This window comes from Orcinus orca, chromosome 21 (genome assembly GCF_937001465.1).
Source record: "Orcinus orca chromosome 21, mOrcOrc1.1, whole genome shotgun sequence".
Lineage (NCBI taxonomy): Eukaryota > Metazoa > Chordata > Mammalia > Artiodactyla > Delphinidae > Orcinus > Orcinus orca.
Window position 1 is genome coordinate 30,041,632 of NC_064579.1, and position 13,696 is coordinate 30,055,327.

A 13,696-nucleotide genomic window follows, 5' to 3' on the forward strand; every position below is an offset into this window, starting at 1 on the left:
TATTCTTTCATTATCAGAGCCACAGAGCCCTGGGTAAAACCAGCGCCCTGGTTTCAACAATTTTATTCCAAAAGTCTTTGAATTGTTGTGTTCATCTTGAGTTCATCATGCGTGGCCCTTGAACACACTCAGCAATCTACACAGATGTTGATTTGCTTATATTTTTGCAAGAGTGGTAAATATCAAATGAAAAGTGGTTAAGTAAAAATGGCCTTGATAGTGAATGTTATTAAGTAGCTTCTTCAGTACTATGGGTAGAAATCAGAATTATATTCATTTTAAAGGCTCTATATAAATTGTCTTAAAAAAGGAACATGTTTAACAGAAATATATCTAAATAAAATGCATATATTTATCATACCTGGTATTGATTTTTATTGATTTCATGCTCATTTGTGCTTACGTCTGCTTATGTTACTATTTTGCTTGTGACTGGAAGAACAGTGGATGGAGTTGGGTTTGTTAAGATATAAAAAAAAATAGTAATTATGTCTGATTAATGAAAATCCATAGTTTTACTAATTTTTCTAGACTTAATAAGTGAAAGGCTAATACAATCATTGCATTAGTATAAAAAGTGGGCTTAGAAATCTAATCTTTCACTTTTTATGCAAATATAAATGATTGTTTTAAAGCAGTAACCTGCTATATACAACAACCCAGCTACCATCTAAGACTTGGGTATAAAGCATGGGTTACGCCATGTAGTCATTGCTTGGCTAGCTGCGTGCAGGAGTGCTTGTTTTTGAGTTGGATGGTCACTAGAACCGGAGCACAGCAGCACAGGATGCTAGGTAAGTCTAGAAGCCTAGGTGGTTTCCTTTTTTAAATTTTTAAACTTTTTGGATTTGGTTGGATATACAAGGTTGAGAGAGGTATGGTAGGTTGAAACAATGGAAATCTAGCAGTTACTCTATTGGTCAGTTTGTCAGTTTTTATTGCTATATTTAACTCGAACTAACAGAATCAGAACAGAGAAATGATAAAATAGTAACCAGGAATTCAGTAAAAATGTCCTTCAATAGCCACTGGTCTCATTATCTTATCACAGTCACATCTCAACAAAAAAGCAAACCCAAAACAATGACAACATGTGTTGAGGGCATGAGAGTGTCGCTACGACATCAAAATGACTGGTTGAGGGCAGTGTTTCGGGGAAGGGAAGTAGGGCTGAACAGGGGTTATGAGGGCAGTGAAACATTCTGTAAGACAATATAATGGTGGATACCTGTCATTATGCATTTGTCAAAATCCATATAATGTGCAACAAAAAGATACTAAACTATGGATTTTAGTTGATAATGTATCAGTATTGGCTCATCAATGGTATCAGATGTACCACACTAATTATACTCCAATAAAGACCTATTTAAAAAAAAAAAAAAGATGCTAATAATAGGGGAACTAGTTGGGGGAGAGCAATGGCTTCCTGCTCAGTGTTTCTATAAACCTAAAATTTCTAAAAAAGTCTACAGATTTTTTAGAAGATGATTGGTAGATGTGGTCTAATAATATGGACATTTATTAAAAATAATCATCAATGTGATCTGGGTAAACTTGACATTAAATGTCACAAAATCTTTGATCTAATAGCCCCTACCTATGGGTAACATTACAGAAACAGCCTAGCGCAGAGGACGTACTGATGAAATCTTCTCAGTCATATACATTTTGCTGTCATTTCTACCAGTCAATCAGCAAACCACAGGGATGCTGTGCTCTCCATTATTAACTTTTAGAAAGCAGAAACAGACAGCCCAAAGACAGGCACACTCTACAGCATGGTTGGCTTCCTTTTGGAAAAAAATACGCTTCAGGGTCTGGAATCTCTTACCTGAGTTCATATCATAGGTGCTCATTTGAAGGTGTTTGACAATATTTAGATGATGAGCTTTGTAGGAAAGAGGATGAATAGACATATGAATTAAAATTTCAAAAATAATTGCATATGAACCTAGGGCTTGACCTGCGAAGAGGATATTTTCAGGGAAGAATAAAAATTCATGTTTTAAAATGCTCAAAAAAAGGGTGGTTTCTGATCAACTGGTGCTAGACTATGTCACAGTTTAATTGGCAGGTAAATTATCTTCACATTTCTGCTCTGAAATAGTTTATTAAAATCAACATGCTATTCTGTTTATCTCTATTTTGTGTAAAGCAACAATGTACAATCTTGAAATCAAAAGGGAAATAATGAAAAATTAAAAGGGGAAAAAGAAAAACTCATGGATATTCAAGTTTCTAAGCATTAGGACTAAGGATCCATTGTAATAGATGAACAGTCCAAAGACACTCAGATTCTAAATCAAAGGTTTTCGTGGCTGTAAATCTACTCTGTTTGTTGAACAGATGAACTGTCACAAGAATGAAGTTTCCCTAATAAACCTGAATAACTGTAACTTCTTAGAAGCAGGTATGCTTTACTGGGTATCTTAGTAAACATTGTTAACACTTTTGTAAAAGAAATAAAGGCAGTAAACAAACTCACAAATTAGCCTTCAGGCTAGATTTGTCAAGTTTTGCACCTCTCTTCACCCTTCCTCTTTGTCTTTCTCACCATAACATGACTCTCCCCCATGATACAGCCTCTTTATCAGGCTGAAATAATACATATCCTCTATCTTTATTAACCATTAAAACAACTCAAGGTACCTTGGCCATGGTGAGCAATGTCTTGTCATTTCTCTACTCACAGAACTCCCTATGCTTCCCCAATACCTGTACAGAGGCAAAACACCACAGGCTGTGCTCAAAGGTCCAGAAGCATAGTCTCAGCATTGCCTTTGTAATTTATCTCTACTGCTTTTACAGATTTAAATCCAGTTAAATTATTCGATTCTATTCATTGGTCCCAGAACGTGTTATTTTCTTTAGGATAACTTTAGGAACATTGTTAATGATAACCAATTGACTAACCAATACATTTACCAGTGGGTAAAATTAAGTGCAAGGCACTTGTCTCTCAAATGTGACATCTCTCTCCTTTGATTTTATTCTTTTCCTAATGCTTGAATATTGCCTTCCCTATAGTATAATGTCATAGAATAATCATGAAAAAACTATCTATCTGTATCTATCTATCTATCTATTCATCCAATGGAATACTATGCAGCTGTTTAATGAACAAACCAGGCCTACAGAAATCAATGATTACATCTATAAAACATACTGTTGAGACTAAAACTAATGGCCCAATTTTAACACAAAAATTTAAACACACCAAGGTGTACCCTATAATCTCTCGTGGTATGTTAATACAACCACCTGCTATAAAAATAGCAAAGCACGAATGAGAATAGTACAATTTCTGCGTAGTGGTTACTTCTGGGAATCAAGGATGAAGAACGGTGACTGGGGCTTTGGGTTGTATCTTAAGTGAATATGACAAAATGTTTGTCAAATTTTGAATTGGGGCAGAAAGATGTCATTTTTTGTCCTTTACTGTATGCTTGAAGTTATTGTTTTTAATTTCAAGAAGTTAAAAATGCAGTAATGACTGCACCCCCAAAGGGATGAATTGGCTCCTAATTTAGTTGGAATCTCTGCTTTCCTACATTTTTAGTTGTGTGACATTGGGGAAAGTTACTTGATCCCTCTGATTCAGCTTCTCATGCGTAATTGAGACTTTCTCTCTCACTCTCTTGCTTACCCTCTTTCTTTCTCACCCTCTCTCTCTGCGCCTAGCACATAGTAGGTCATTAATAAATGCATATGTTATCTCTGTATCACGTCCTTCAGGTCATGGAGTCAGTCCTAACCATTCTTAAGCTTTTTCTGATATTTGATCCTCTCACCACTTCTTTCCTTCAACTCTTGTTGGCTTTTGCAATATCTTTTGGATTTGGTAATATATTTCTCGCCCAGTTTTTATGCCTAAATTTTCTGATTGGTCTCTCTCAGTCTCGTGCTAGTCTATGATTTCTCCGAGTTTCCGAAACATTCATATTCCCCATGGTGTCATCTGCTGCCCCTCTTCCCTGCTTATGTCCCATATTTTCCTTGGCTGGTTTAATTTCTTCCAATTGCTCTAAGTGCCAGTTACCTATTGGCAGCTACCCAATGGGCATGCCCCCCCACCCCAGTGTCTCCCCAGCCCCAGATCCACTGTCTGCTGAACGTTCCACTCTGATTTCTCAGAGATGCTGCAAAAACTCAAAGTGCACACGTAAATACTAAATTCTCCTTCACAAACCCGTTCTTCCCGTGAACAGGTATTCCCCGTCTTTTTGAATATCATACCTGCAGTTTCATCTTCAACTTCTCCCTCTTTGTCGTCCCACACACGCAGTTGCCAAGTCATATACTTTCTTATATTTCAAATGTCTTTCCATCCCCACTTCCACTGCCTCGGTACCCACTCTTATTATTTCTCTCTTGGATTATTTCAGAAGTGTCCTCTCCACATTTTCCAACTCCTGTTTGGCTTCTCTAATTCACGTACTACACTGCCACCAGGCTGTTCATTCTATCATATAAGATGTAAATATCACGTCCCTACATGTGTCTTTTAGTGGTTCCTGAGCGACTGGACGGGAAAGAGAGAAGAAGTCCATCCCTGGAATGGCGTTTGCACTTCTGCTGACCTCTCCGGACTTCTGTAGACCCTCTCCATCACACACTCTGCTGCAGTCATGCATCCACCGTCACCTCCTCTCCTACACCAATTCCAGTCCTAAGGTTACATGTCTGACTCACTTATGGGATTTCTTCTGGAATAGCAATCCTATCTATCTCTATAGCCTAGCACAACAGTAGTACCTAGAGGGCACATAATAACTGTCTGCTGAACGGCTGAATGAAGCAGAGCACAGTGTACTGTACACTTATTATATTAGATATATTTGTGTATGTTTGTCCTCTGGTACATAAGTTGCTTTAGTTAAGAAATTACATAATCCATTTATAAAAATCCTACATTTCCTAGCACAGTGCTATGCACATAGAAGACTCAACATAAATACTCATGAATGAATAAACACCAAGTAGAAAGATCTTGGGCATCGCTTCTTAATCATAAACGGCTCCCTCCGTAAAAAGAGAGTCTCCATCATTAACGGGGCCATAGAAATTCATGGAATTTAATCTGAAGGAAAACATAAGAGGAAATAATTGGAAAAAAGAGAGTAATCTATGAGAACATCCATGTGAACATGATAACTAACCCTTTCCGTTAGAGATCCTGTCCTCCACCTCTGAATTTATGGTATTTTTTGTTGCTGCTGCTATTGAGACTTGAATTTTGTTTTGAAAATACTAGAAATGCTCTACGCTATTGGGGGAGAGCTTAAGAAAAAGGAAAACTTGACTTTTTATCTCCTTCTGACACTTTTTTTTTTAGTTTTTAGCTTTGTATAGGCTAATTACATTTCTAAGACTCAATTTTCTCATTTGTAAAATGTTAGTAAAAATAGCAGCCAATGTTTATTGAACGCTTACTGTGTATCAGGCACTGGGCTGATATTTCACATGAATACTGACAATAAACATCATTACACCCTCGTGGGTTAGATGTTATCATCATCATCATTGTTGTTCTATTATGGTATTATAATCTTAGATTAATATGTAATATAGTGTCATGTTATTGAATAGATTGTGAGGACTATAGGTTATAAATCTTACACCGTATTGTGTTATATGTAACATTTTATTGTTTTGTTTTAAAGATGAAAAAGTGTCACAAAAAGTTTATAGAACTTAGCAGAACTCAAAAGGGCTAGTGAGCAGAGGAGGAATTTTCAAACCAAGAAGCCACCTACAGCGAGCACACTCTGCTCTGTGGTGTGTGTCATCAAGGCCACCACCTGGCAGCACTAGTTACGAGCATGAGTGGCTTGGTGCACAGTCATATTTAGGGAAATAAATCATAACAATAATAATATCAACATAACACACATTGTCCCTTGACTCTGAATGCACAGAGGTTAGGGGCAACCAAGCCCATCTCTGTCCTCTCGCACAGAACCTAGAAACATTCTTTGTCCTTTTTAGAGACTCAAGAATTATTTTATGAATGGCTCATTTTGTGAATGATTCTCTCAATTACTTAGTTATATCTGTTCTTAAATAACGTAAAACGAATGATATGCTACTTATTTAACCTCCTAATAATGTAAACATAACACCAAGAGTCTGGAAAAGACATGACTCATCTTCCTCCTGGCAGCACTGAGCGGGATTTCATCTCCACGGGAAGGAGTGCTGGGAAGCCCTCCCCCCGAAGGAATCATTATAATCTTGACTTAAAGTGTCACCATAAAGATGTTAAGACATCTACCATTTTGAACCTCAACTAATTTCAAAATTATAGTTAATGAAAGGGGTCTTTTTCTCTTGGCATTTCAAAAATCAATTTTACTGAAGAATAATTTGCATATAAGAAAATGCTCCTATTTTTTTTTCATTTGTTTCATAAAAAATTTTATTTATTTAGGCTGGTCTGGGTCTTAGTTGCGGCATGCAGACTTCTTAATTGCAGCATGCGGGATCTAGTTCCCTGACCAGGGATCGAACCCAGGACCCCTGCATTGGGAGTGCAGTGGACCACCAGGGAAGTCCCAAAATGCTTCTATTTTAAATTCACTGCCTTTTTACAAATTTGTGCACCTGTGTAACGCTCACCACCATCAAAATACAGAACATTTCCATCACCCACAAAAAGTTCCCTTTGCTCAATCCCAGTCAATCCCCACCCCCTGCATCTTTGGGCAGCTATTGATTGCTTTCTCTGAGTCTAGATTATCTTTGTCCTTTCTAGGGTTTCATGTAAATCGAATCATACAGTATGCATTCTTTTTAGTCCAGCTTCTTTCACTCAGCTTAACATTTCTGAGATCCATTCATGTTGTTGTGTGTATTAACAGTTCATTCTCTTTAGACTGCGCAGTAATAGTCCACTGTATGGATAGACTGCAATTTGTTTATTCATTCATCTTTGATGGATGTTGGTTTCTTCCCAGTTACAGGCTAAACAGCTTATATGAACGTCTGTCTACAAGTTATGGTGTGGAGATATGTTTATATTTATCTTGGATAAATACCTAGGTGGGAAGTTATTGATCATATTGTGTGTGTTTAAGCTCAAATAATGTTTGAGCTTAAATGTTAATCAAAACATTAGTATGTCATATGCCAAGAAGAAAAATTGTTGATACCCTCTAAATGAATATCTAGTAGTTATATAGGTTAAACATTGTTTTCTCATATGAAGCCAAAGTTAAAGTTAATTTCTCTTAAAAATTTTTTATTTTTTAAAATTACTTTTGCTGGAACATGATTACTTTGAATGTTTTAAAAATTATTATATTTGTATTGTTAGTTTATATAAATTGCTAATTTCCATATGTAATTTGACATATTACCATTTTTATAAGTAAATAAATTACTTTAAAAATTTCTCAGCAAATAGTTGTTATGTTCAATATTGATAGCTTTTACATTTTTATTTAACTTTTCACTATAACATTTTTATTTTGTCCTTTTTAATCCTACGCTGAATAAAAAAGTAAGCTTTCTACTTCCTTTTAAATGTATGAAGCCCAGATATACTTAAGGTATATAAAGAAATATAAATGTGTCTGTGGTATTCAGATTTCATGAGGGAGGTGATTAGGAAAAAATGCCTATAAAAGGATCCTTAGGGGGTGACAATGGAAAAAAAAAAAGGTTGAATAGCACTACTCTAAAGGAAATATTTTAAAATAATACTTTGTTTTATTTTTATAGCTATATATGGGTATATAACTACATGTAAAGTTATATATAGTCATCTACTTTAAAATTATATATATATTCTAAATATTACACACATACATAGATGGATATTACATATACACATAGTTATGTGCCCACTGGCTTGGAATATAAAATACATTTCTTATTGTACACGGTGAAACACACTGAAAAACACAAGAGACAAGGAAATGAATCCAACATGAATCTTAACGATAATAATAAATCTGCCCTTTAATGACTATCTCTTAGATGCTGGACACTATAGTCAGCACTGCGGAAGCATTCAGTATTTCCTTCAATCCTCTTTACATCTTTACATTTTACACATAAGCAAACTGAGGTTCAGAGACATGAAATACCCAATGTTAAAGCGCTAATTAATGGCAGACCTAACTCAGCTCTGCTTACTAAGACCCAAGCTCTCTTTGCTCAAACATTTGTCTCTTCTTGACCTCCAACAGCATACAGTATAGTAGTTAGAAGAATAAGTAATGATGAAAGTATAACTAAAATACACAAATGCTATGAGATATATACAGATAAATAAGTTATTTATTTAAGAAGCATTTGTTGATGAGTGTAGTATACTTGTTTAGCTCCCAAGTTTGGAGCGTGATTACCAGTTCAACTGTAAAATAAGGCTAAGTACCACCAACTTCACAGATGCTTTTGTCAGTGTTAAATGAGACAATGTGTGTTAGGGCCTGAAAGTAGTTAACAGCTCAATTATTTTTAAGTGTTATTAGCTGGACATTACAGAAGACATAAGCCTACCTGAAATACTCTCGTGATCCAGGTTCACATGCAACAGTTACAGACCCCTAAACAACCCATGCAAGGATAAAGTAAGTATAGTAATTGCTATGGGAATTCACGAAGCAAAGGTGACTGTGGTATTTGGACACGACAAAGGCAGCAGAAAGACCTTTACCTGAACTCTGAGAAATAGATACGGCTTTGGAAAGGCAGAAAAGAAAGTAAATTTATTTTAAGCCAGGTCAGAATAGAAACAGTTACAGAGCAGGAAATAAGCGTGGTATTTAGGGAACCAGACTTTGTGAAACACAGACTTGGTGAAGAATGAGAAGCAAAACAAGAAAGGAAGGCTGACACCAGAACACAGAGGTGGAAAATCGGTGCCCAATTCTTTGAGAAGTTGAAAGTCACTGACAGCTTCTGGTCAGATGAATGAAATGATGCCTTTGAAAGCTTACTTGTGACATTATACAGGAGTTGGAGACACATTTGACACAAGAAAGCTAGTACTGAAACCACCGCATTAAATCAGAAATCCATGCAGAATGAAGTGGATCAGGGTGACAGTGTTGGAAATGAAATAATAAGTTTACGTTGGAGCAGATATCTCCCCTCTCCCCCAAAATAATCAATAGCTTTTGGGTGTGATATAAGGGAAAGAAGGAATTAATGACAACTGCGTGATTTCAAGGCCTCAAAGAATATGAAAGGCCATTACTGTGAATAATGTAGAGGTAAATAAACGGACTTAATAAATCTTTGACTTTGTACCTATTACGTCTAATATAATAATAAACACAGCTATATAAAAGGGACTTAATAAAATATTATAAGTCATCAATATGGTCAGATCTTGAACTGTAATTCTGGAAACCATCAATACAGAGATAACAACTGAAGTGCTTAGAATGGGAGTTGCCAAGGGACACAGGTGAATAGAGCTCCCAGGGCTGCGTAAATGAAATCGCACCTACTACTTCAGGGGGCCGTTGTCTCCACTTGCATTAGTATGAATTTATTCACAGATGCTTGTAAGATTTTTTCTTTCTGTCAGTCAAATTAGGCTACCCTTGAGTTTTTCCTACCGTGTCCCTGGAAAGGTAACACCTCCTATCTGTCACACTAAGTAAAGCAGCACAAAGAGCTCCAACAGGGAAAACTATTACCCCATCACTTTTATTGTCAAGCCCACGAAAATGAAAGGTTTCTAAAAAGGTTTTTGGTAAATGTATATGTTTACCCATCAATTTATTTATAATTTTGTTACAAATGTTGGAATTATCTAAGGTTTATTTACACGCCCATTCCATATTCCCTGGCTATACTAAAGAACAAAGAGCTGCATCCTAATCTGGGGGCAAAAAGTTCCTAGATCTCAGATGGCAGTGCATAATGATTCATTATAAACTGTTCATAGAGTCAATACGTGATGCTCTATCCAGGCCCTTTATAAGATCTAATGAAGCATATGTTGCCATATACCAAACTAAAAAATAGGATGCGAAAAAAATTTGAATAACAAATGTTACTTTGATTGTTAATTTGAAGTAATATTAAGAAAAATTATTTCAAGTATGAATCAAAATTTCAGTATTCAATCCTTGCTGAAATAAAAAATATGAATCGATATAGAGAAAAACTAATTGAGACTGAAGAGAGGCAACTGAATGCTAATAGATGGAAAATAATGTATTTATATTTACTTTTTGTTTTGGACCAAAAATCTTAGGCTCAAATATTTTTAGTTTTAGTATCATCTATGAATTTGCACAGTTGATTTCATGAATGTTGAATGTCTTTTTATTTGATGCAGAAGTATATTATCGCAAATTTCACAAAAATTCTTTCAATCAACTGTGTTTACTTGGAAATAATTTTATATTAGTAGAGGATGAAGAAAAAAATAGATTTAATTCATACTCACTGTGGTAGTGTTGCTGGCAGGGAACGTCTAATAATTGAATGGACTTGTCTGTAAACATCCAGCTTAGACATGCATCGGCAGGAAGTGTGATTGGCAAAACTGATTGTTACTGGTTTGGGGCCTTGAGAGAGAGGCACTGTAATTTCAAACAACTACAAAGAAGGGACAAAAGAAGAAAAATTATATAGATGCTATAAAGCATTTTTATGGTACATGTTGGAGTCCAAAAAGAGTGAGATTAACTCTTCATGGTTAGGTAGTGCTGCATAATGTATTCAGGATGCTAAAGTTTTTATGATTACAATGTAAAAACTGTTTTGCGTCTAATAAGTATCCTTTATCAGAATATTAAACAGTTCATATGCTTATCTCATGTCACTATTATAAAGCATATTAGAATTCTGATAACCAACTAATGACTACAGAGCAGAGATGTGACAAACCAACATGTTCAAGGAAAAAAGGATTGTTTCAGAGTCCTAGATTATTCCAGGGGGTTAAAAAAATGGCACTGATATAAATATCTTTGTGATGTAAGAGCAAATCTATTGGTCACACAACCTTGAAATGTTTGGTTAAGTCCTATTTTATGTAAATTGAATACACAGACATAAAATACATAGATGTAAAACTGACTTTCATTCCAAATTAAACTTCAACCTCAAAGTAGTTTTACATTTATCTGAGATATCTTATGAATTTATTATGTTTAAAAGAAAAATAAATACATTCATTAGTAAAGGATCGTTTCTGCTATTCTGACGAAGGCATTATGAGGATATAAGTGTAAAACAGGGTAGGACATTATACATGACGGTGGATTAGAGTCTTAACATTTCGTTTAAAACCTCATTCTGAATGCCTCATTAGTGGAGAACTTCAGCTTTTCCTCTTCCTTCCACAAAAACAATGTTTTAAGTTGAATATACAAATAAATTAGTGATTAAGTAAAACTAAGAGGATTTAAATTCCAAAGATTCTTAAAATCTAAATTATGATCAGTATAGTGGTGAAAGTGAAATCCTGACCATTACCTGCTTGATAAGATCAGTTCATAGTAATTTAATTGTAGTTAAACCATGTGTTGTTTGCTACCTTTACAGACATTTGTGTCGTGCTAAAAAAGACAACACACCACAGAGCCTTGTGATTCCACCCTTTGCTGTAATTTCATGCCAACAGTTGAAGATCACTGCAGATATTTAGGGAATAGAATTAGTTGCCCATTCTGTCCATGCCTACAGGGAGAGTCACCGAAATGAATTTTGAAATATAGAAATATCTCAATTATAAATGCACATTTTCTTCACTTGAAATGTATTTCTTATATATTCACGTAAAACTTCAGCTACTTTCTTAGCCTAAGTGCCTTAGGAGGAATGGGCACAACACAGGGCACCTTTATTGGCAACCCCACTTATAAGTTATGTGAACTTGGAAAGGTCATTTAACTTCTCAAAGCTGTATATTTCTTTAACAACCAGTAAATTCAGGGTAACATTTGACCCATTAATTCATGGGACTGTTTTAAAAATTGTGTAAGCTAACGTATACGATTGTGATATGTATTTTGATTGCTGTGTAGATGTGAGTTATTATTATTTGCATATATTCTCAGGATTCTAGATGTGTTCCAGAATACTTCCTACTCTATGTAGATAATCTCAACGTATGGCCTCAATGTATCCCAGTATTACCATTTTGACCAGTTTCTTCTCTAAAAAGACATTTGTTTATGCAGTTTGGATGAAAGCCTTTTATTAGGTAAAATGTCACACTGGCAGAAATCTTTTGCACAATGTATAACTATTTTAAGAGAGAGAATTCTGTACTACCTATATATACTACAGTTTTTCTACTTCTTATGACATCTCTTGACCCTACATTAAGAACCAGCATTATAGAAGAAATATAAAGTGGTTTAGAATTGCTTATTTCATTTTCATATTTATATATTTATAAATTACTTAATTAAAGTCTGTCATAGTGGAAATGATAGAAGGATGTACAGGTCAGCTCAGAAAAACCTAAGAATTTATGTTTAACTGGCAATTAGATATATGTACTTAGAGCTTAGGAGAGCCCCTTAAAGGCCAGCGGTATTAAAGTTGGAATTAAATTCTTGGGCATTGATGAGAATACTTGGTGAGCTCATTCTGAATGAAAACAGAACACGCCTAATAATAGAAACCTGGGCAACAGGAACGTATAAGGGGTGAAAAAAGGCACGTGAACCAGTGAATATGTTTGGGAAGAAGTCTGACCCTCCATGGAGAACCAGGAGGGGAACTGTTAAGCCAAGGGAATCAAAAGAAAGAGAGGAGGGCTTCCCTGGTGGCGCAGTGGTTGAGAGTCCGCCTGCCGAGGCAGGGGACGCGGGTTCGTGGCCCGGTCTGGGAGGATCCCACAGGCCGCGAAGCGGCTGGGCCCGTGAGCCATGGCCGCTGAGCCTGCGCGTCCGGAGCCTGTGCTCCGCAACGGGAGAGGCCACAACAGTGAGAGGCCCGCGAACCGCAAAAACAAACAAACAAACAAAAAACAAAGAGAGGAGAGCTTCAAGAAGGTGGGTGTGGTCACAGGGTCAAAGGTCTTCAAGCGCGCTAAGGACTGAGTGGAGATAACTGGGTACCAGAGTGAGTCTGAGGGCTGGAGCAGGTGGGAATGAAGAAACAAGAAGGGTGGCCTCATGCGATTGGAAAGAAAGGGATGAGACGGGTCAGGCCATGAGGGCATTTCTGCTTACAGAATGCGTGTAATAACCACTGCAAGATGGGGCATCGTCTCAAGTGACTCAAGGCAGAACAGGGCCTGAGAGCGACGGATAAGGCACTATGAGATAACAGCTATTGTAGAAGAGTGAGTGATGCTTTCCCACCCCCAGACCTCAGCGGCATCCTTCCTTTCAATGACTGCTGCCATTCCAGGTTCAACCCTGGCATGGTTTCCAAAGGGGAAAGAGACCACAGTGAGTGTTATCAGTGATCGTGGACAGATTTCGGCCATTCCTGGGTGGACAGTGTCCCCATTCAGGACCTGCCCCAAAGCACCAGGTGTGTATTCAGGAAGTAGGGCTTCGAAGAATGTTCTAGTGAGATGGAGATCAGTCAAATGCATATTAAGAGGCATCTTCCTGGTAAAATAAGCCTGGCGCTATACTTTCAAAGGGTGGAAGGGATTTATGTTGGTGAATACACTGACTAAAAGGATAAAGGGACAGGTAAAGAGGCACTGAAAAAACAAATCACTGTTCAGAGAACTGTTTTTTTCCTGTAAGTTGAAGAT

The 13,696-nt window shown here is 36.5% G+C and overlaps 1 protein-coding gene across 2 annotated transcripts in view; it reads right to left on the bottom strand.

The window, feature by feature from the left end:
- Positions 1 to 13,696, bottom strand: part of VEGFC (vascular endothelial growth factor C) — a 79,754-nt gene that overhangs the window by 9,297 nt on the left and 56,761 nt on the right. For both annotated transcript variants that reach the window (XM_004280922.3, XM_033407810.2), the window contains exon 4: positions 10,415 to 10,566. In XM_004280922.3, coding sequence (XP_004280970.1) covers positions 10,415 to 10,566 — 152 coding nt within the window. The remainder of the gene's footprint in view (positions 1 to 10,414; positions 10,567 to 13,696) is intronic.